Source organism: Macrobrachium rosenbergii, chromosome 45 (assembly GCF_040412425.1).
Source record: "Macrobrachium rosenbergii isolate ZJJX-2024 chromosome 45, ASM4041242v1, whole genome shotgun sequence".
NCBI lineage: Eukaryota > Metazoa > Arthropoda > Malacostraca > Decapoda > Palaemonidae > Macrobrachium > Macrobrachium rosenbergii.
In genome coordinates, this window is record NC_089785.1 from 23,010,820 (window position 1) to 23,036,624 (window position 25,805).

The following is a 25,805-nucleotide window of genomic DNA, read 5'->3' on the forward strand; positions in this document are numbered from 1 at the left end:
AAAATAATCTGAACGATAAAATATAACCTACAACACAATAAAAATTAGTATGTGTTATGTCATTAAGATAATGACAATTAGCAGAGCTTTGTAATGCAAGTTGTGTGAATATAAATTACACCCCTACCCACAAAGCGACTAAAATTCGGCAGTCTGTAATCCCACGAGATAAATCCCATTATTTGAAAGTGGTACACGAAATAAATCCCACAAAAGGTAAATCCTATAAATCCTACTATTATTATTATTATTATTATTATTATTAGTAGTAGTAATTAAAGTGATCCACAAAATAAATCCCACAAAAAGACAAATCCCATGACTGGAAAGTGGCACAAGGAGAAAAAATCCCACAAAAGAAAAATCCCATCTTTTGAAAGTAATACCAGAGATAAATCCCACTTTTTAGTTTTCTGTAAAAGAAAACTATTGTTCCGGCTTTGTCTGTCCGTCCGGACATATCTTTGTCCGCCCTCAGATTCTAAAAACTCCTGAGGCTAGAGGGCTGCAAATTGGTATGTCGATCATCGACCCTCCAGTCATCAAACATACCAAATTGCAGCCCTCTAGCCTCCTCAGTAGTTTTTATTTTATTTAAGGTTAAAGTTAGCCTCGGTAGTTTTTATTTTATTGAAGGTTCAATTAAGCCATAATCATGCTTCTGACAACGGTATAGGACAGGCTACCACCGGCCCGTCGTTAAAGATTCACGGGCCGCGGCTCATACAGCATTATACCGCGACCATCGAAAGACAGATCTGTTTTCGGTGGCCTTGATAACACGCTGTACAGAAAACTCGACTGCGCCAAAGTGCATTTTATACTTTTTTTTTTTATAAATTATAGTTTCCCTGACCCAGGAGAACTAAGAAGCAATACCGCAGAAGTACTGATGGGATTCCACAGGCGAGAGTCGAACAGCTTGTCACAGCTCGTCCCCACAGCGCGCTATCACGGACGGGGAACAGCAGAGGCCTTACGTTACAGCGACGACAAGACATCCGAATGTTTTTGTCACGTTATCTCGCTGGGGGGACATGACAGTGGCATGTTCTTCCACAGAAAAGGAATGGCGTCACTCGCCGGCGACTTTGCGAGAATTCGAGTCGATTCCTTGAAGAATTCGGCCGTTCGCCTTTGAATTTTATCTCCGCAGGGGCGTTTTGCCGTCAGCGCACCTCTTGCGGGGCACTGCAGGCATTGCTTAAGGTTCTGCAACCCCTTTCGTTCCTTTTACTGTACCTCCTTTCATGTTCTCTTTCTTCCACCTGACTTTCCTCAACCGTCTCCTAACGATTCATAGTGAAACTGCTTTGAGGTTTTCCTCCTGTTACACCTTTCAAGTCATTTACTCTCAATTTCCGTTTCAGCCCTGAATGACCTCAAAGGTCCCAGTGCCTGGCCTAAATTCTACATTCAATTCAACCAATGAATTTATGGCATTTCTGTCGATTCTCTTAATTGATTCAGGCATTCACGAGTGAATTGACAATGATTCGCGTCGATCCTTTGAACTGAATTAAACCGAATGTAGAATTTAGGCCAAAGGCCAAGCACTGTGACCTACGAGGTCATTCAGCGCTGAAAGGGAAATTGAGAGAAAAGGAGGTTTGCAAGGTGTAACAGGAGGAAAACCTCAAAGCAGTTGCACTATGAATCAATTGTTAGGAGAGGCTGGAGAGTAAGATGGAAGAAAGAGAATATGAAAGGAGGTACAGTAAAAGTGACTATAATGATTCGATTCCTTGAGGAATTCAACAATTGATGAGTGAATTTACATTTACATGTTCCAGTCATTCCCGAGTGAATATTCCGTTCTTGAATTCCTGAAAGGATTCAAAATCAATCATTCAGGAATGGATTCGAGACCATTCACGGGCGAATTGATGTACTTGAATCGATTTTTCTTAAATAATTCAGTCATTCACGAGTGAATTCACAATAATCGGCGTCGATTCCTTGAGGAATTCAATAATTCACGAGGGAATTTACAATAGTTCGCGTCAATTCCTTGAAGAATTCAAATACTGACAACTGAATATACAGTAATTCGCGTCGACTCCTTGAGGAATCCAATCATTCACGAACGAATTTTCAATCATCGGCGTCGGTTGCTTGAGGAGTCCAATAATTCACCATTGAATTCACAATAATCGGCGTCGATTCCTTGAGGAATTCAACAATTAACGAAGGAATTCACAATAATCGGCGTCGACTCCTTGAGGAATTCAATAATTAAAGAGGGAACTTACAATAATCGGCGTCGATTCCTTGAGGAATCCAATCATTCACCATTGAATTCACAATAATCGGCGTCGATTCCTTGAGGAATCCAATCATTCACCATTGAATTCACAATAATCGGCGTCGATTCCTCGAGGAATCCAATTATTCACGAGTGAATATACAATAATCGGCGTCGATTCCTTGAGGAATCCAATCATTCACCATTGAATTCACAATAATCGGCGTCGATTCCTCGAGGAACCCAATAATTCACGAGTGAATTCACAATAATCGGCGTCCAATCCTCGAGGAATCCAATTATTCACGAGTGAATATACAATAATCGGCGTCGATTCCTTGAGGAATCCAATCATTCACGAGTGAATATACAATAATCGGCGTCGATTCCTTGAGGAATCCAATCATTCACGAGTGAATATACAACAATCGGCGTCGATTCCTTGAAGAATCCAATCATTCACGAGTGAATTCACAATAATCGGCGTCAAATCCTTGAGGAATCCAACATTCACGAGTGAATAATCGGCGTCGATCCCTTGAGGAATTCATAACTCACGAGTGAATTTCCAATAACTCGCGTCGACTCCTTGATGGAATGGAATACAGAGTTTAGGCCAAAGGCCAAGCACTGGGACCTATGAGGTCATTCAGCGCTGGAAAGGAAATTGAGAGTAGGTCGTTTGAAAGGTGTAACAGGAGGAAAACCTTTAGCAGTTACAATATGAATCAACTGTTAGGAGAGGGTGGATAAAAAGATGGAAGAAAGGTAATATGAACGGAGGTACAGTAAAAGGAATGAAAGGGGTTGCTGCAGCTAGGGGCCGAAGGGACGCTGCAAAGAACCTTTAGTAATGCCTACAGTGCACCCCGTGAGGTGCACTGACGGTACTACCCCACAACGGGATCGATTCCTTGATGAATTAAATAATGCATGATTGAATACTTCCAATAAATATTGCCGGTTCCCTTAAACAATTCACAAGTCAATTTACAATCGAGTCAACTTCCCTATTCTGTTTCCAACTCCCTTTTGGGGATATTCACACTTTTCATTATTAGTTGGCTCTGTTTTTCTCTCATCCTGTGTTCCCTGAATCAATTCCAGCGCCCCAACGACTTTTATTTATGAAAGACACTGAATCATCTATACTTTTCTTGGGGTGATCGACCTTCGTTTCGGGCAGATATCAACTTATTTTGGGCTCTGAGCCGGGTAGGGCCATCAATAATAATAATAATAATAATAATAATAATAATAATAATAATAATAATAATAATAATAAGAGTGTTCCATTAGAAACAGCGCACATAGTGAGAAAAGTGATGGACTCCTAAGGGGGCAGGATGGAACCCGGAACCCCACACTAAAAATACCACCCAGTCGAATAGGATGACTGAGATAGAATAATAATAATAATAATAATAATAATAATAATAATAATAATAATAATAATAATAATAATAAATAACTCTACAGTTTTTATGGGTACGTATGAAAGAATTGAACAGATTCCCAAAAGCTCTCTGTAGAGACTTATTTGTAAATATCCGTACCCTTAAATGACTCTGGGTTTGTTCCTCCATTTCAAGACTTATGCTAATAATAATAATAATAATAATAATAATAATAATAATAATAATAATAATAATAAATAATAATAATAATAATAATAATGCAGGACACAGCCAAATCACGTCGGACTGAAACGAAGTCACAGTCGTTCGTTTGACAGATAATCAAACGAAAATCTTTCATTGCCCCCCAAAAAAAAACAAAGAAGCGGAAACAATAATAAAACAAAGGACTGACATAAATTCACCACCCTTACAAGCACAAAGGAGGAAACAAGAAAGGGGGACTAAGAATGAATGAAAGAAGGAAAGAAAAAAAAAGGAAAAAAAAGAGCAAGGCAGACAGAGAGGGCCTACAGGAAGAACAGCCGAGCGGACAACGCCGGGTGCTAACTAGGACAAGATTACATCGTCACTGGGTCTGCCCCCGCGAGATCATTAAAACGGTCGGCAACATCGTCGCCCCCGCCGCGTCCAAGAATGTCGCACCTGTGGACGGCGACGGTCAGGGGCGACTGGGCGAGCCAGCGAGCTAGCGGAGCCCGTCGGAGCCCGCCAGGCTCCGACAGAACGGGGCGCTCGGACGAATCGAACCGACGATTTCCCCCGATATTATTTATTTCCGGAGGCGGAAGGAAGAGGCGAGGAGGAAGAGGAGGAAGAGGAGGAGGAGGAGGAGGAGCTGCCCCTCGGGCGTGAGGTCGAGAAAATCCGTCACGGAGGACTCGTCTTACAGCCAGTCTTGCAACGGAGACTGACTTCCGTTGCATAACGGGGGGGAGGAAGAGGAAGGGGGCCGGCGCCGCCCACTGCCTCCGCGCCCTGATTTATATAAACCCCTTCCGCCAACCCCCAAGAACTCTTTTGCGAGATACGGGCGTCCCCATCTGACCTGACCTCCTCCGAAGCGCCGTTCGTCCCAACACCCTGTGATTCAGACTCTCCTTCCCCCGCCCTCCTTGTCCCGAATTTCCCTGTGTAAATATCTCTAAGCGCCCCGCAGCCGTAGGAGGGTACCTTTCCTCCTGCACACCCCCGCCTCTGCGAGAAGGATTTTTGTCGTTGTTTCCAGTTCGTTGCTGCAGGACTCCGGAGGGATCCTTTAGGCACCAAACAGCAAGGGCGCCCAAAGGATTCTTACGCGCGCAAAACAGGATTTCTCTTAGCTGGTGTTTTCAAGTGAGGCCAAGTGGATTCCTCAAGTGTCGAGGTACCAGTGATGTTTATCTTTGTTTATTTGTTGCTTTTTCTCTCTCCCTCATTTTCTTATACACACTTGCATACATGCAAACAAACACACACGTGTATACATATATAAAATACATATATATATATATATATATATATATATATATATATATATATATATATATATATATATATATATATATATATATATATATATATAACATATACATAAAATATATATTTCTAAAAAAGTTTACACACACTTTTTCCTCTCCACTCTGCTACATTCTGTCTCACTTTTACTCAGGTATATCGATTCACTATTTAATACCTGTAATATCTGTATCTACATCTATATTAATACTATTTCCATTTCTCAACCCCAAAATGGTTACTGTGTTAATTCCATTCTTTACGTGGGAAGCGAGTTCACGGATTGAAGAAGAGGAATGAACTTAATTTCAATTTCTTGTGCCAGTAGGAGTAGATTTCAGTTTGACAGCCTTTGCAGGAAGCCAAACTCAGGTTTTATGTGACTTTTAGTTTATTCCTTTAAAACTGATGAGTATGACTGAAGTTACCACACTCGAAAGGTTGCTAGGTCAAAGCGTTATCTCTGTGTACTATCTTTGTCAATTTGCCAGTCTAGAAGCTGACATTTTAGGTGGTACCAAGATGTGAAAAATCAGGCCGTGTCACCTTCTTCTTCTTCTTCTTCCTCTTCTTTTTCTTCTTCTTTTTTTTTCTTCCTCTTCTTCTTAGTTTAATCCCAAGTCGAGGTCGCTGTTTTTAAAGAGCCTTTCCAAGGTATTTCTGTCCTGAGTTCTTCCTTTGCTTATTCCTCTCTCTCTCTCTCGTGTCTTCTCGAATGCAGTCTCTCCATCTCCCTTTGTGTTCCCAGCACTTCCAATTCCGTGACCTCTCTTGCAAAATATCTCCCATTATCTCCCCTCCTTCTCGCATGTCCAAACCATCTCGATCTTGACTCTTGGTCATTTCTTTGACGCTTCAGTGACTTTGGCTGGTCCCCCCCCCCACCCTTTCCCTACATCCAACCCCACCCCCTTCGAACCTCACGACCCCACATAAGAAGAGCGGCCACCCGAGCGTTGAAGGGAGACTGGAACTCGTCTCCCCTGGTATCAGCTTTCACGGCGCTAGCGATCTGGTCACTGGAGGCGAACGGAAAATAATCTCTTCTAAAATAGCGTGCGGTATTCTCAGAGATTAAAGGTTATTCTAGAAATGAGTGATGAGAGGATTTCTAATAAAGTACGAGAATGGGATGGAAATTGTACAGGTGATTTTTGTTTTGTTAGGGAAAATACGGTAGTTACAATATTCTGCATTGACCATTTGAATAAATTTGGTGCTGCGTAAATTCTTACATATTCTTATATACATATATATATATATATATATATATATATATATATATATATATATATATATATATATATATATATATATATATATATATATATATATATATATATATATTTTCCCCCTCTGAAGGGGATGATGCCATAAGTCTTCCACTCCTCAGCATGCATTTTGGGATGAGGTTGCTAGCCTCATATACTTCTCCCCATAACACTGACCACATGCAGAAAGTTTGTGAAAGGTCACAACATTTGGGTGACTGTGTTCTTGATGAAGTCTGGACATGAGAGGATGACTGAGCATGGAATTATGGTCCTGACTTGTAAGGAAAACCTGCCTCTAGGAAAAGGGAAGATTATATGAAGACGAGAGACTGTTTATGTGAGTAGGATCTCTCAAGAATGGATGAACGGAACTTGATGAAAGTTGAAAAAAATATTCATCAAAGTGACCTTCTCCATGCACAAGCTTTATTGGGGGGGGGGGGGGTTGGAATTTATTCAGAACTGATAGATGAATTTTCCCCAAAGCTAATCATCTGTGGTAATTACTGTGTTATTTAATACACACACATGAAAGATTATTATTATTATTATTATTATTATTATTATTATTATTTCACTGGATGAAACCTTTTCACACGGAACAAGCCCACCAAAGGGGCCACTGACTGAAATTCAAGCTTCCAAAGAACGTCGGTTTCAACCTCCCACTGCTGCAGACCCCACACTGCAGCAGTAACTGATCTTGGTACAGAGCCAGTGAATTTTCCATCGCCCTGGGGGAGGCCACGACGGTAGCAACCCTACCAGCAAAACTAATATACATTTTGGTCAACTGAGTACCATTTAGAACCTGATTGTTACCAAATCCCGGTTGATTCCCTAAGTTTTAACTTTATAATTGCTGGGCAGTAAGGTTCAATTCGAACCCAGTTTGTCAGTATACACATATTTTAACAAAATTAATATTGTAGTTTCTCACACACATATATAACCAAATTTTAACCGAGTTTCTAACTACTGGCCAATAAACAAAAATTTCAACAATACTTTATGAATATTAAAGTACAAAGTACAATTTTTAATCTAGATTGTAAGCAGTTGTTTATATGACCAGACTTTAACCCATTTTGTTGAAATTGGCCTAAATACGCAAATTTAATGCTTTGTTTATAACAACTGACTAAAATTCTAATGCAGTATGTAACCCCTGGCCTATTATATACACACCTTAATCTATTTTATAACTACAGTATTTGTCTTTAATAAAATTTTAACCTAGAACATAACTGCTGGCATATACCCCTGACGTTTAACGTATTTTGTAACCAGTGCCACATATACAAAAAATGCAATTAACCTTTTTTTGTAATTACTGCCCAAATTTTAACCTTGTCTGTAAATGCGGGTTAGGTTAATAAGCTCACATTGTAACCTCATCCACAATTACTAGGCTTGTAAATAATGGCTATATATCGTAAGTTTAACCTTGCTTGTCAATACTGGCTTGTACACCTAAATTTTAAATTATTTTCTAATTATTGATTTATATCCATAATTTTTTTACTAATGCCCATTTATACCAAGATATCAACTTACAAACTAATCTGCATGGCCAAATTTGAAACTAGTTTTTTCAAGTACTGGGCTGTAAACCTCAATTTCAACCTAATTTTTCACTACTGGCATTTAAAAAACGAATTTTAACGGTCTGTAAATAATGGACTGCGCAGTAATTACTGTTGTTGCTTTTGTTTAAAATAGACGTCATTTATCTTTTACCTATTCCCAAACAAAGCTACAACGAGATTCTGTACTCTACCGCATCTGCTTTTGCATAATTTCGCATATCTTAAAAAAAAATTGTCTACAAAATTCCAAGACATTTTGTGGACGGGTTGACTATATTTGCCAAGGAAAGACTGGTTAGATTCTGACACGAATATGGATTCAGTTTCGGGGTTCTCTACGCTTCCCAGTGACTATAATAATCTTTATGATTCATATTACGTCGAAATGAGAACGATAACTTCGGATTAACTCGTCAAATATGGTAATGAATGATTCAAATGAGAGGAACCTCTTTGCTTAGATTTGTCAGGTACGGTGACAACTTACCAAAACTCTACGGTATGTAAACGTATTATTTCACGCATAATAAATATTTAAAGAAAACTGACTCTTCTTTTGAATTGTTTACGATAATATAATTGTATGTAAATCCCTTCCAAGGCGAACAAGCAAACAAAACGTTAACATAGAAGAATATAAGATGCAAAACGAAGAATATGAATAAGAATAAAGAGCAAAATAGGCAAGAAAGTGACGAATGAAACTGATACGATCAAATGTAGCCATATCACCGTAAGACTACTTTTCCGCTGACTAATAATAATAATAATAATAATAATAATAATAATAATAATAATAATAATAATAATAATAATAATAACAATAATAATAATAATCTCCATTGTTCTTAAGAATGTTATACGATTTGTAACATGAACTTGTAAGAATACTGCGGTGGCGTCATCTCTTTGTAACCTCTACTGAAAGGAAACCGGATTGAGCTCTTGAGAGAGAGAGAGAGAGAGAGAGAGAGAGAGAGAGAGAGAGAGAGAGAGAGAGAGAGAGAGGAGGAGGGTATGATATTCCAATTGCTTTCTTCATTACAGCACTAATGTCAGTATAATTGCAATGATAATGATGTTTATCATTGTAAATATCATTATCATACAATAAAATATGACAGTGATTAAAGAGGATCTCTCTCTCTCTCTCTCTCTCTCTATATATATATATATATATATATATATACATATCACAGAAAGAACCATTAGCAGTATGTTAACCCTTGCAACACCATACACACACACACACACACACACACTCTGTTCCACTTACTATGCTCTTGTCCTCCATTTTCTCCACATGACCAGACCACTTCAAAATAGTCTTACCCATCCGTGCTAAACTTTTCATCATCACTTCACTGTACCTCTACATTATTCACTCTCTCTGCCATTCTCATGCACTATGCAAATTGATCTATATCAGCAGCTGACACTTCAGTCTCCTATTTTGCATTCAATGCATGCACTTTGCCTCCATTGCAAATCCTGTTGCACAGATACTGTCTTTTTCCTCTGCAACACCTTTTTTTCAATCCTCCATTATTCTTGCTAACAATTATTGCCTTATCTTCCTGTTTTCCTTTTTATCGTTATGGCCTAACCTTGCTCTTGCTTATATTCACTTTTCAATTCTCCTCTTACGAAACCTTTCAAGCTTTTGCCATACTCTACGGCTTTTCATCACTAGCTAAAATCAGCATTCTATCAGCCACTCCACGTTCGATTCCCAAACTATCTTCTTCTTCCTCAATTTAGCCCCTACATCACACGTCCTTTCCCTGACTTCTCACATCACTCCTACCATAATGATTCTGAGAGGTTTTGGAGACATAACACACCTTTGTCTCAGACCCACTTACACACCAAACCAGTCACTCACAAGTCCCACATTCAAATGCAAAAACTTCACTTTTACCAGACAATCATCCACTCTGAACAAACTGCAGTGTCAGCAATTTTCTGGATGGCTAACACCGCATATTCATCATATAACATCACAGATTTTCATATGTATACTTATGCAACGTACAGAATGTTCTCCTTGCTATTGAATATCTCATAACACTTTCATAATAAGCATATCCACAAATCTCCCTTGTCTGAATCCACACAGGTTCCTTCACCTACTAATCCTTTGGTCATCTGGCTTACTATGTCAATGAAAATCCTTTTATATACTTTTCTTGGTATGCTGAATAATGTTATGCCCTAAAATTTTTATAGAGTCAACCTTTAACGGGAGAACAAGTTATCCCTCCCACAAATGAATTAACTAACAATTCATCTTTCCTTCAGCTAGACCTACCTTCCACCCCTTGGTAAGCCTATTAAGTGTAGCAGATGTGTGTGTGTGTGTACAGTATATATATAATGTTTGTTTGTATTATGTTAAAAGTTCAATTATTTCATTACTTGTCTTGTATCGTTCTCCTGGGGGAAAATAAAAGCTAGGGCCTGGGAGGGACAGTGGAAATGGATAAAAAATCAAAAACAAAAAATAGGCGATAATAAAACTTGCAACAAACCTTGGGGAACAAGTAACAGCTGTAATGAGTCGTGACCATGCCTGGCAGCCATCAGAGTAACCGAGAATTTCTATTCCTTTATTTATTCGTCTGGATTCTTGTCCGTGTTTTCCCGTCTGGCCCCACCCACCCGAAATTCGTTTCCGTCTGATGAACCTCCACTATATCTGAATGGCTTCTGTCTAAATATCTGTTTGTTAATTTGGTCTCGTTCCTGTCCAGTTCTCGTCGGAGGTAGCATTTATTTTCTGTCTGTTGCAACCCTGTTCTGTCTGAAATTCTCTTTTGAATTTCAAGTGTTGCCTGTTCAGTTTCTGTCTAATTCCCGTCTAGATTTTCTGAAAGATTCTGAAGAAACATCTAATTCTTGTCCATTAAAGAATTTTTGTCTGCTTGGCATATTGTTATTAGCCAAGTGTTGGTTAATAATTAGGCACATAGACTAAGCTTAATTCAGACAGGAATGGGCAGACTACAGATAAAACTCAGGAATTCACTGTTTCAGTGAATTCCTGAGTTTTATCTGTAGCCTGTCCACTCCCGTCTCAATCAAACTTAGTCTAGTATGTGTCTAATCATTAACCAAACACTTGGCAAATAACAAGTAAACAAACAATTTTGAATTGACTTAACTCGTCTGAATTAAACTCAGTCTAGTATGTGCTTAATTATTAACCCAAATCTGGCAAACAGTAAATAATATTGAATTCGTTTAACCCTATCCCCTACGAACAAACATTCAAAGGCTCACAAAACATTGTTGAAAATTCTTTTTATTCCCGGGGGCTAATATGGGTCTAATAGCAAACCAACATTTGGTAAATAAAGTAATATTATTATTATTATTATTATTATTATTATTATTATTATTATTATTATTATTCACATGAACCTAATCAAATATAACAAGCCCACCATAGGGGGCCACTGACTTGAAATTCTTCAAGCTTCCAAAGAATACGGCGCAAATAATTCTGAATTCATTTCATCCAATTCCAAGCAGACAAAGATTCAAAAACAAAAAAAAATCAGTTTACATATTTCTGTTGTTTCTGGGAGCTAATTTTTCCATTTTCCACGAGTCCTCCTTATCTGTCTCGGGACAGAGAGGCGCCTGGGGAAACCGGTTTCCTCTCGGCTAAAGCCATATCACATGTTGGCGGGAGTCGGGTCTAAGTAACCCCCTTGCAGGAGGCCATGTTCGCAGTGCATGACGCTTGTCAAGAGGGGACCGGTTCGAAATGATGATGAGGTCCTTTGCTTGTCTCGTGTTTCTCTCTCTCTCTCTCTCTCTCTCTCTCTCTCTCTCTCTCTCTCTCTCTCTCTCTCTCTCTCTCTCTCTCTACACACACAAACAAACTCACTCTCACATAAATATATAAATGTAATCAACACACAGTTACCTGTGGAGCAGAAATAAAGTTCTGACTCACGTCGGGTTCAAGCGCAGGTCTTCCAGTTGGTAGCGCCCTGGCCTTTCAAATAGAAAGACCTGGGTTCGATCCTGATGTGAGTTGGAAACTGACACACACACACACCCATATATATATAATATATATTATATATTGATGATGGGTCTACAGATATTAACCTTAAGATTTTCAGGAAGTTTTTTTTTTAGACGAGATTGCTAGCCCATACCCTTCTTCTTCTTCATCTTCTTCTTCTTTACCCCCGGCTACAACCCACCAAAACTGACTAACTACCATGTACATAAGACCTGATTCAAATCTACCTTTGAGAAAATAAACTATTTTTAACAAAGTTTTTGGTCACTGTGGTGAGTTCAACCTTATTCTTAACACTCTGTAGTGGTGCACTGTAGGCATTACTTAAGGTTCTTTGCAGAGTGCCTTCCTTAGGCCCCTAGCTGCAACCCCTTTCGTTCCTTTTACTGTACCTCCTTTTATATTCTCTTTCTTCCACCTGACTTTCCACCCTCTCCTAACAACTGATTCATAGTGCAACTGCAAGGCTTTCCTCCTGTTACACCTTTCAAACCTTTTACTCTCAATTTCCATTTCAGCACTGAATGACCTCATAGGTCCCAGTGCTTGGCCTTTGGCCTAAATTCTACATTCAATTCTTACCCTTAACAAACTTCCTAGTTACATGTGGAAAACAATTCCCAATTATTTTCAGAACAGACCCTTGACTCCACATTCTTACTTGAAGAAGATACAACGATTCTTACAAACTTCCTTTTTCTCAAAAGAACATAAACTGGACCCTGACAATCTACAGTACTTTACTAATTGAAGGGCATCAGCTATATTCTCACATCTTGATACTTTTTGAAAAACAAACATTCACTTAGAATTACGTCCTCATTATTTCTGAAGGACACTAGCTTTATTCCTCCTTGAACTCTAATTATTTAAAGTAAAATAAACTTTTCCTGGTCACTTGGTCTACTTTATTATTCAAATACTTATTAGATATTTGAGGAAAAGTCAGCTTAATTCTTCTTTACTTTACACCTATCTGAATAAGAATAAACTTTGCCATTTTTAAACGATTCATAAAACTTAATGGAACGAAGAACCTTACTCTAAGTTTTGTTTATTTTCGTTCAACCTCCATTATCCTCTGGGATACTGGAAGAGTGTCACAATTTTTACAGATACGAACAACAGTTCTGAAAACAGACGTCCGCTTTCAACAAACGTTAACCGAGATCTCGGGCAATATTTGAATCCAAAATTGGTAACCCTTGCTTCGAACAACAGTTCTGAAAGCAGACGTCACGCTTTCAACAAACGTTAACCGAGATCTCGGGCAACACTTGAATCCAACATTGGTAACACTTGTCTCCTTACAGGCTATGGGTGGGAAGGCAAAATGGAGGAAGCTGAAACGGGTGGTAGGACCGGTGCCCCAGGGGTCGCAGGCGCCGGCTAAGCAGCACTTCAAGAAGGAGAGGACCAAAACGCGGGACGCGAAGCGTCGGAGAATGGGCGACGGCGGGGAGGAAGAAGACGACGAGGCGGATGCAGCGGCGGATGGCTCCAAGAAGGAGCCCAAATCGCCGAAGGACCCGTCAGCCAAACCGTCGACCAAAAAGGGACAGGAACCCTCCAAAGGCCGTACTCCAGCACCGTCCAAAGCTGCGGCAAAGCCGAGCGACGCAGAAGCACCCGCAGAGGACAAAAAGGAACCGGAAGCAGTGGATACATCACAAACCAAAGCACCCGATTTGATACAGGAAGCTAATGGTCTTGAAGAGCCGCCAGAAGTCATGGTAACCGATCTCGACAAGGACCTCGAGGCACCGCAAGCAGAAGGGCTTGAAAAGCCGAAGACCGAGGAGATGCTGAAGGAGGAGATACGTGAGGCCACAGAAGAGGAACCCAAAGAAGAAGAAACCAAAGTCGGTAGACCCGTTAAAGAGCTCAAGATCGATATTCTTGAAAGTCCCAGTCAGGAAATAGCAAAGGAATTAACACCCACTCAGAAGTCTACCCAGACCGATGCGGTGAACATGAACAACGTAGATAAACCAGTGAAATTCTTCATCTCGGACGACAGCGACAGCGACACTGCCATATTTGTTGATGCAAATCAAGGGGCTTTAAACGGAGCCAATGGGCAGCCCCAGGAAAATGCTGTGGGCAGTCCTACAAAAGAGGCAGACATTGCAATCAATGCAGTCATTGATGTCGGCGGTGAGTCCACAGTAGAAGTGACTGTTGAAGGACAGGATATTGAGGTTGGAATTGAAGAAGCTAGTGGAACTCAGGTAGATGGCACCGCTGTAACGCAGCTCATTGACGTAGAGCCAAGCGAATCTCCAAAGACCAGCACAGTCCAGAGGGCAAGATTTCTGCCGTCTTTGGCAGAAACACAGAAGATGCAAGCAAATTTACGCAGGCATGGCCAGAGCAAGTTGGCCTTCGATCCTCTTGCAGAAGGAGATAATGTGAGTCGATCCTCTGCCAGTGATTCTGTAGAAACCGTATCTGTAACCAGATCTTCGGTTAGCGATCTGGCTGACCAAGATAACATCAGCAAGACCTCCACAAGTGAATCAGCTGATCAAGACGGACAACGAAAGTGCTCCACAAGTGAGTCAGTTGACCTCGACACTACAAGCGTCACTTCTGAGTCAATTGAGCACGAGACTGTGAGCAAAGTCTCCGTTACAGAATCAGGTGAGCAAGAGACAATGACAATATCAGAATCAGCGAGTAAGATGTCAACAACCATTGAGTCTGCCGAACGGGGGACTATAAGCAAATCCTCTACCAGGGGATCGATATCAGCTTCAGAATCAGCCGAACCAGATGCAACAAGCAGAACTTCTGTCAGTGAATCGGCAGAGGGACAGAGCAAGACTTCCTACAGTGAGTACGAGGAAGCTGAGGGAGTCACAAGGACATCCGCAAGTGAATCGGGAGAGCCAGACAGCACTAGTAGGACATCTGTCAGCGAATCTGCAGAATTCGACGGCACAAGCAGGACTTCGGTAAGTGAATCTGCCGAAGAACAAAGTAAGACTTCTGCAAGCGCCACTGCGACCTCTACCAGCGCCACGGGAGAATACGTAACCAGTAAATCCTCCGTGAGTTATTCTAGCGAATTTGATGCTGAAAGCTTATCTTCAACAGCAGACCTCTTGACTCCTAAGGAAGAAGTGTCGCTTACTGCTGATGGGAAAGCAGAGCAAGGACTAGACGATTCATCGAAGCTGGAGAAGGAATCACCGACTCTAACCTCTGACACCCAAGAGAAAATTGAGGAACGTCCTGCCTCCCCCGCTTGGGAGGAGCTAAACTTAGAAGACAACATGCAACTCACAGAAGAAGGAGTGATTTCTGAGGAGTCTCCTGCAAAGGGTGAGAAGAAAGAGACAGAGGCAGATGCAGAAAGTGTCTTCTTCAGTCTATACCCCGAATATCAGCCAGGGGAGATAGACGGAAGTCAGGACGCAGCAGCAGACATCACAGAGGGCAACCCAAAAGTCCTATGTTTTCGAGGCCAAACCTCAGAACAAAGTGAAACTCAAGAGGAGATTTACATGGCGGCTGAGAAGAGCGGAACCAAAGAAGGACGAAACAAAGGTACCGTCTCTGGAAAAATCCATCAGCTTCAACGCAAACTCTCCACACAGAAGAAGCCTGAGAGAGAGGATAAGGAAGTCGCTGAGCCTGAGGGACCTGCGGCACAACAGGGTGGAGCCAGCAGCTTCGAGCAACAGGACGCTGCCGAACAAAAACCTGAAGGAAGTCCAGAAGAAGGCGGACCAGAGCCCTCCCCTGACTCCGCCGGAGGGAAACCACTGCCCGATGTTCCTGACGGTGCCACTCCCCCTTCCACTACCCCGCCCACTGATGCAGAGAAGGCAGAGCACGCCGTCGGCAAGAAGGAGGACGACCTGGTATGTGTTGCTGGACAGCTCGGAGAAGGAATAGAAAAACTAGCGGATGCAGCAGAAGCTGTTGTTGAGAGCATCACAGAGCTTGTCCAAACTGATGTGAAGCCATCTGAGCTTATTGCCGAAATAGGACAGGAAGCAATGGAAGGCGATAAACTAGAAGGCAACGCAAAGGATCGCAAAACTTTGGTAGGGAAGGCAAGAGACTGGATCAAGGGTGTAACTAGGATGGGCGGCAAAAAGGAGGACGCTAACGGTAAACTAAACGACAAGCCGGACGCAAAGAAAGCAGAGGCAGATTCAAGGAGCGAAGCAGCTTCTACAGATGAACCCGAGCAAGCGAAAGACGAAAAACACACCCCAGAACAAGAGGAACCACCTCCCGTAGCAGCAGAAGCATCTGAAGAGGAGAAGCAGAGTGGAGAAAGCGACAGCACTGCTACAAAAGACAACGGAGTATCCCTTGAGGAGCAGGCTGCAGAAACGGAAAGCGCAGAAAACGCTGATGCCAAAGCTGAATCTGTGGAGGATATGTTAGGAGCTGAACAAGAGAAGGGAGAAACCGAACCAACAAAAGAATCTCCAACAGAAGAGCGTCCACAGGAACCAGAGGAGAAACCCGAAGAAACAGAGCCCGAGAGTAAGGAAGAAGGTCTGTTTGATATAGTTGGCCCAGAGGAGGAACTGTCTGATACCGTGTTCAAAGACGATACTGTTGATGAAGCTGGGAAAGGTAAAGACTCAGATGACACTGAAGTACCTGATATGAAAACAGAGGAATCAGCAGGCACGGAGGAAGAAAAAATTGCCACTCCTGACAAAGTATCTCTGACTGAGGCACTTGAACCCACGGAGCAACCAGAAGAAGTTGCCGAAGAAGAAGGTAAGGAGGTTACAGAAACTGGAGATGAGAAAGAGGTCACAACAGGAAATGGAAAGGACACTGAGGAAACTGAAACCAAAGAAGCTGAACCCCAATTTGTCTCAGCAGAGGAGGGCAATGGAACAGAAGGAATCCCCGTTACACAAGAGGTCAAAGCTGAGGCTGCTCAAGAAACTGTCGAGAAAAGGCGAAAAGGCACCAAAGACGAGAAATCCCGCCGCAAACGACACGATAAGTCGAAGTCCAAGTCACCGCACGCAGAAGGAGAGAAAGATGAAAAGGCTTCCAGAAAGGATAAGGAAGGGAAAAGCGTGAGCAAAAAGCGTCGCCACAGAAAACGAACAAAGAGTCAAGAGGACCCAGCTCAGGCTCCTGAGGAACCAAGGCCAGAAGATGTTCCTCTCCCACCTGACGATTTTGAGGCTGAACCTTCCCCAGAAAGAAAGCCTGAGAAGGAAACGAAGGATCTAAATGGGAAGGAAGAAGATCTGACAGCAAAAGATGAAGTTCTAGAAGAAACTACGCCTGCAGAGAAGAAAAAAGTATCCAGTAAGTCAAGGGAAAGAAAACATTCTAGGAAAAGTGAGGAGAAGTCAGGAGAGGCGACAGCGACCGAGCATAAACGCCATTCAAGGAGTAAGAGGGAAAAGTCCTCTGAATCAAAGCATGAAAAAAAAGATAAGGAAAAATCGGAAAAGGATACGCAGAAGAGCAAAGACGCCATTGAGTCTCCGAGAGAAAAACTGCCAACTGAAGGCGAAGTACAACCTTCAACATGGAGCCCACGCGTCGATAGGAAAGAGCGAAAGAGTTCAAGAAAATCTAGCGAACGAAAGCGAGAGGGTCATTCTACTGACAAGCCCAAAATTCCAAAGGAAAAGAAAGAGGATCTGGAACCACAAATATCTGAAAAAGCTGCAGATGAAGTATGCGATGATGAATCAGGTAAAAAATCGCCCAAACCACTTAAAAAAAAGTCCAAAAAACCACCTGAATTATCACTGACAATCACAGAACCGAGGGATGACACGCCAATTCCCTCACCAAAATCACTCTCTCAGGAGTTCAAGTTAGATGCAAGTGGAGAGCTAACATCTGAAGGGAAACCAAAGGATGCATCTTCAACAGAAACCCAGCCTCTTCTCCCGACACTGAGTTTTCCCCCAGGGGTGTCAAAGCCACTCTCCCCCCTACCACCTACAAAAGAACTGAAATTCCCACCGGGCGTTTCCAAACCTCTGTCTCCCTTACCAACAAAAACTCATGCACCTAAACCCATCCCTGCACCACTGGTTTTAAAACCCGAATCTGAACTCATTGTACCCCCTTCTCCACTGAAAACCTTAACATTCCCAGAAGGCGTCACAAAGCCTATATCACCCCTTCCTAAAAAGATTCCGCAAGCCATACCAAAGCAAGTATACTCTTCCTTGGACACTGAAAAACCATTACCATATCCTGCTAAACCAGTATCTCCACTTAAAATGCTTCACTTCCCAGAGGGAATACCTAAACCAATTTCTCCTTTAACCAAAAAACCTCAGGAGCCTGCTTTCACAAAGCTTGCATCCGCACCAAAGACTTCTCTGCCAGACATTGCTGACAAAGACATTAAGGCTGAGCCGGAAAAAGCTGACGTCCCAGCCGCAAAAGAAGAGGCTGAGGAAGCACCGGCAGTGACATCCGTTACAAAGAAGCCGCGGCCCCGCATAACGATACCAAAGCCAGAAGCTGCCTCGTCCCAGGCAGCGCCGGCTTCGCCCGAGCCAGCGAAACCGGCTTCTCCTTTCACTCTGAAATTTCCTGAAGGCATTTCCCAACCTGTGTCACCCGACCCTCAAAAAAGTGAACAACCCATTTTCAAGCTTGCTGAAAAAACTGAAAAATTAAGCCCAGACGCTGTGCCAGTGCCGGATTCGACGAAAAAGGACCTGCCTATGAGAGAGCCGGCTAAGCCTGTCTCGCCACTAAAGATAATTACATTCCCAGAAGGAATAAGTCAGCCAATTTCACCAACACCAGAAAAGGAAACTAAACCGTTGTTTAAGCCTGTGCCAACAAAACCAATACCACCAGCTCTGGTGATTCCTAAAACTGGTGACGAGATCTCCGAACCCAGTGTTTCCCAAGAGGAGAAAACGGAAGCGACAGAGACTGCCCCTTCAGTTTCACAAGTTCCCGCGCAGAAAACCGAAACGCTCACAGTGCTAACTTTCCCTGAAGGTGTATCGAAACCAGTCTCCCCAATGCCACAAAAAACCAAGTTTGCAACTGACATTTTCAAAACCGGACAACAAGCTTCTCCTACTGCTGACTTATTTAAAACGACCCCTGTAGAAAAACCACCTTCTCCTCCGAAGGAACCAATTAAACAACCGCTGATCCCAAGCGACTTCTTTAAAACTGTGCATCCTGGAGAAAAACCACCGTCACTGCTGAGGCCCAAAACAACCTCGCCTGCCAAAGAAATGCTCAAGACTTCGGAGACTGATACTACAAAAATCACCTCGCCAGGGCGCACTTCTCCCCTGAAGACTTTCAAGTTCCCAGAAGGAGTATCAAAGCCCCTTTCACCATTGCCACCGAAAGCTAAAGCCCCAGAAACTCAGAAGGAGCAGATAGACTCATCAATACCAGTACCTTCGTCTCAAGAAAGACACACCGTCTTCACCTTTTCCCACTTTGCAAAGCCAGGCGAAGGCACGAAAATTGCAATGCCAGCATCACCTACCTTACAAAAGAGTAAACTATCGGAGCCTATTTCACCATCACCCATTAAAATTAAGCACACAGTTGACTTCCCATCTGACGTCTTCCCTTGCACCAAGGCGAGTTCACCTTTGATAAAGTCTGCTTCTTCTCCCACAAAAACTTCCATACCATCTCCAAAGATATGTGCACCACTGACCCAGGTTACGACCATGATAAAAGATACTTCCCCGTTACCAAAAATTTCCTCCCCACTAGCAAAAACACCTCCCGTTCTCCCCAAATCCGAAGAAGTTGCTGCCGCAGAAGAGTCGCCAAAGAGTGAAACAAAAGTCCCCAAGTCCATTCTCTCAACGAGACTACGGATTTCAACGGACACCACACCGTCTCCCGAGAAGTCCCCAAGAACTCCATCCGAGACCAAATCAGCGATTTCACAAACACACCTGACATACTCAGAGGTCTCCAAGAGGTTCACCCCCTCGCCCAGATTACCAGACGAAATCTGTAAGGAAATTACAGCAACACCACCGATGACACCGCCGCCGGAGCCTGAGCAACCCTCTTCTGCAGCTTCCACACCGAAAGAAAAGTCAACAAAAATAGCATCCGCCATGACTTCCGAGGTTCGGTCGGCTGCGCGGTACTCGCGAGGAGAAGCCAAGCCCTCCAAGGGCACTCCTCCGTCATCGGAGGCAGGCTCCGTTACAAAAGACAAAAGCGAATCCACCTCGGAAAGCAAAGCTGACTCAGTGCCAGAAATCTCAACGGTCCGCCGCCTCCACGATCTCCAGAAGACGGAGGAGGATTCTCAGTCCGCAAAAGACGGTGCCCAGTCTCCACGATCTGGGTGCGACTCGCCATCCAAAAAGCTGAGAAGGCGGAAGAGACGTTGAATCTTGAAAAACCTGCTTTAATCGTCTGTCAAACTAAGAGCAAGTCCTCAAACTATGCAGTTAGATGGAGATAAATGGATTTGAACATGTTTGCGTATCTTGAATCAATGTACGTGTTATTGTTTGTTAGCTCTTAATCATTAACTCATTTGAAAACTGACAATACTGGTTGTAGTTCTACATATACTTAATATTTAACTGTTTCTCTCCTTGGAACACGTCAGAACTAGACTAAAATTCAGCTATGATTCAGCTTCGCCCTTGAATAAAGAGTAGTGCAGAGGTCTCATGATGCCAAAGGCCTTATCAGTTCGCCTTTGCAATTGTGATAAGAAATTTCTTGATGAGAGTCAAGTTTGATGCATGAGTGTTTAAGATGCCTCTGAATCTCTGACTCTATAGAAACTCAGTCGTAATTCACTTTTGTTCTCTGAGTTGCCATTCGCGATTTTTATGTTCTTTTCAGTTGTGGTTGAGTTTTAGACTCCACTCTGTGGCAGTTCCCACATTACTAGTAAACATTGTGATTTTTATGTGTTGAATATTTGAGTTTTTTTCTGTGCTTCTACATTTATATGTTGTTATTTAGAAAGCAGTTTGGTCTCAGTGACGTGCAACAAAACCAAACCTTCTCACAAATACTCAAGAGCATTTTGCTACTTTGCCACAAAAATCTGCTGTAATACCCTAGATGACGGTGAAACTGGTGGCACACTAAAGAATAAGATGTATGAATTGCATTTGTCGTCAGAAGTGACTGACAAAAGTTAACATTTGTGAATAAACTTATACGAAGACCATAAAACAGAGATGACCTGGCTTACAAACTTTTCTCTTCTGAAAAACATAGAGCTTTTCAAAAGATATACAAACATACAGGTCAGCCAAAAATTGACAGTGACGGTTATCCATCCAAAAGTCAAGACTCCAAATCAGTCATACGGTATTTGCTGACGTTACAATCGCAGATTAAGAACTGTAGTGAAGATTAGAATTTCAGCCAGTGACAAGGGACTTTTTTTGCGATGATTCGATTTTGCAAACTTACATAACCTTTAAGCTCTAATGGTTGTTTTAACGATAACTGTATTTCACTGAACATATGCCAGGAGAAATAATTTCTTTAAATAATGGTGAATATTATCCGAAAAATATTACAGAAACTGAACAAATTTTCCTAAAAATATTAGTGAGGGTCCCAAAAAGTTTAGACGTTTTCATCCACACAATAATTAATGTTTACAGGACAAGGGGAGTAGTTTAATTCAATCAATCTTTGTGAACCACGGATGACATACGCTTAAAAAAGGTGGGCAGTACATGCAATCAAGCCCTGGGCAGGAGGCGATTATAATATCCTGGCTTAAAGTAGGCATAATCAGAGTTACAAAAATCAAGTTTACATTTCTGTAACTGGTAATCTTGTAACGAGACGCAGATCTCAACGTTCGCAGATTTAAAACCAATTAAACTTCAAATCGTTGTTAAAACGGGACAACGCAAACTGTAATAAGGGCCCAAAAGATTTCCAAGGAAAACCCAAAAATATAGGATTAATCCAAAGAAAGTTTGCTCACTTTATTCCAATTAAAGTAAGACAAAACTTCACGCTAGCAACTGGGAACTTCAAATGCAGAATGATGTTCTTCAAATAGATTAGTTTAATAACTAAGTACGAGAAGCGATGAAAGAATGAATGATGCTGATGAGAGTGTCTGAATGAGATAAGGAAGAGATTAGCTTAAGGATAGTTACCCCAAAATTAGAGAAAACAAAATACTGTACCTGTCTTCACTAAATATGTCTTCCATAAAAGGTTGAAACTTATGCCGTTGAATTCTGTAATCTACTTAAAATTGCCGAGTGAATTTTACACGTCAACTACATAAATTATAAAATAACCGATAACTTTCAACTACAAATGACATGTGATAATCAAACTTTAATTAGAATTTTGATAACAGAAACAAAGAAGTTTGTTAGATAGTGAAGAGTGAATGCGTTCAATGTGACAGTGTTCTTCAGAAAAAAAAAAACTTGTGATATTGGGAAGGTATTTTGGTGTAGAATTATCACGACAGATAGAATGAAAGGAATACGATACGAATAGTCTGTACATAGGCATTTATCATTGGCGAAGGAGTCAAGAAATTTTAGGGATATGCTGGATCATGTGCCTACATGTATTTACGTCCACACAAAGCATATGTACTTACATGAAGGCACATACAAACGGACGCATACACATGCAAATATAGGAAAACTTACGTATGTATACGTACAAGTAAAAATATATCCTTACAAGTTATCAGCACAAAAAAATTTATACTGATATATGTATGTATGTATGTATGTATACATATAATATATATAAGTATATATATATATATATATATATATATATATATATATATATATATATATATATATATATATATTCACATACATTAAGCCACAAATATTTAATATTCAATTCGTAACACCTTGGGATAAACTTACATCCAAGGGAAATTAGGTGAAAGTTATTCCCAAGGTATAGTGAACAGGTCATTAAATGATATTTATGGACTATATATATATATATATATATATATATATATATATATATATATATATATATATATATATATATATAATATCATTTTTTTCATAAATATATATGCATGTGATTACTTATACTGATATATATTTTACTGGGCATGTATATAATATAACCTACATAATACATGCTTATAAACAAAAAGAAACATTCCCCGTAAGACAAAAAGACAAATATACCAATATATACAAATGCTTATAACCACCATACAATTCAGATAATTTTCTAAAATAAATAAAAAAATATTTTACTTGCAACAAGGCCACTAGACACCCAGAATCTGCAATAGTAAATCAATTACCATTTGTCATAAAACATAAAAATGAAAAATACTTTTTCCTTTTCTATATATATATATATATATATATATATATATATATATATATATATATATATATATATATATATATATATATATATATATATATATATATATATATATATATATACATACATACATATAAATATATACATACATATACATACACATATTACACAAGCTTTTACTTTGACACAAATCAGGAATGTGTTTCGATTAATCAGGCATATTTTTAGAACAAGACCTATATATACATTTTTACAAATATAAAACTGTAATATTGTGTTTATATATATATGTCACATCACTGTGATATTTTATGTACACAAACATTAAGCTACAAATGTCTCTCAATAACCAATTCACTCTACTTCGGAAATACTGTAATACCAAAGGGGAATCATGGTTGATAAGGGCCAGTCACCTGATGGAGCAGTGGGTCGGATACATTAGGCGACAATCATTTATCAATTGTAACTCCCCTTCGATATTATTTCCGACGTAGAGTGAATTGGATAATAATTGGAAATTGTAGCCTAATGTTTGTGTGAGTATGTATATATATATATGTATATATATATATATATATATATATATATATATATATATATATATATATATATATATATATATATATATATATATATATATATATATATATATATTAACTTTATCACATACATAATTGTTCTGTGCATAAGTAGAATTACTAAAAGGACCTCATTCAAACTGGATGGTATCTAATAAGGTATTTATTCAGAAAAAGTTACACATTGCGGTACGGATACTTGATAATGTGGACTGTTTGTCCAAGAAAGCTTGTAACTTTTTTTGAATAAATACTTCATTATATACCATCCAGTTTGAATGAGGTCCTTTTAGTAATATATATATATATATATATATATATATATATATATATATATATATATATATATATATATATATATATATATATATATATATATATATATATACTGTATATATATATATATATTATAAATATATATATATATATGCATATATTTATTTATATATGAATATGTATATATGTAATATATATAATATATAGTATATATACATATATATGAATATATATAAAATATATATATATATATATATATATATATATATATATATATATATATATATATATATATATATATATATATATATACATACATATATACATACATATATTTATATAAAATATAATGCTGCAAATACCCCTTCAATTAAAATCTCTCTACCTTGGGAATAATATCTCACATGACCTAGGGCCAGGATTCAAAACTATGAATTTTTAGTTTTGACACAGAGACAACAACAGACCTGTCCATTTAGCTATCGAGACATGTTCGATGGCTTTGCGGATAAATCCACCATCACCTCTGTTTCAAAACTAAAATTTGAATATATCTGAATCTATACAATTTGTCTTAGATGTTTTTCACTTTGAGTTCTAATATTATGGGTGTTTGCAACTTAATATATAATATATAAGATTATGAAAGAAATCACATGTAAATTAGTGGCAAAATCACTATATATATATATATATATATATATATATATATATATATATATATATATATATATATATATATATATATATATATATATATATATATATATATATATATATATATATATATATATAAACACATACATACATATATGTATATGCATATATACATTTACTATATATATATATAAATACATATGTATAATATATAAAACGGAAATGTATATAAACAAGATCCCTCACAGACTAAATTTGAAAAGCAATAAAATACTCCCAATGTTTCTTCTCACATCAATGTCTATCAAATAATATATATACATACATACAATACACATACAAATGCAGAACACATTATCATGTGTACATATGTACGTGTGTATATACTTATGTACTTATGCATGACTAAAAATAGGATATAAACAAAACTCTTGCGATTATCTTTTCAAACAAAGTTGAATTATCCATGTATAACACATATCTACGGAAGCCAAATGTAACAAACAATTGACGGATGCATTTTCAAATACAAGGAATTCTGCTGAACAAAATTGACCCCATTGTGACATTTTGTACGTCCAAATAAACCCTTTACGAAAAGTGTCTTTTATTCTATACTTGAGAAGTTTGAACCCTGTGGTTAGTGTGCAGTATGTCCTTTCTTTATTATTATTATTATTATTATTATTCAGAAGATGAACCCTATTCATATGGAACAAGCCCACCAAAGGGGCCACTGACTTGAAATTCAAGCTTCCAAAGAATAGAGTGTTCATTCAAAAGAAGCAACGGAAGGTAATGGGACATACAGAAAGAGATAAGTTATTAGAAAAACAGATAAATCAACAAATTAATAAATAAATAAAGATGTAAGTAAAATATTAAAATACAAGTTGTATTATATCTGAGTAGTAATGCACTGCCTCTTTGCTTTGTGATAGAAACTTCA

The 25,805-nt window shown here is 39.4% G+C and overlaps 1 protein-coding gene across 1 annotated transcript; it reads left to right on the forward strand.

Annotated features, from left to right (window-relative positions):
- The first annotated feature begins 4,675 nt into the window (after positions 1–4,675).
- On the forward strand, positions 4,676–20,556 carry LOC136830011 (uro-adherence factor A-like). The gene is made up of 2 exons (XM_067089188.1): positions 4,676–5,029; positions 13,376–20,556. Exon 2 carries the CDS (start codon positions 13,379–13,381, stop codon positions 20,414–20,416), a length of 7,038 nt encoding a protein of 2,345 aa, XP_066945289.1. The 5' UTR covers positions 4,676–5,029; positions 13,376–13,378; the 3' UTR covers positions 20,417–20,556.
- The last annotated feature ends 5,249 nt before the right edge of the window (positions 20,557–25,805 follow it).

What these genes read in the sequence shown, in the direction of transcription:
- LOC136830011 (XM_067089188.1), top strand. Translation starts at nt 13,379, where the DNA reads ATGGGTGGGAAGGCAAAATGGAGGAAGCTGAAACGGGTGGTAGGACCG.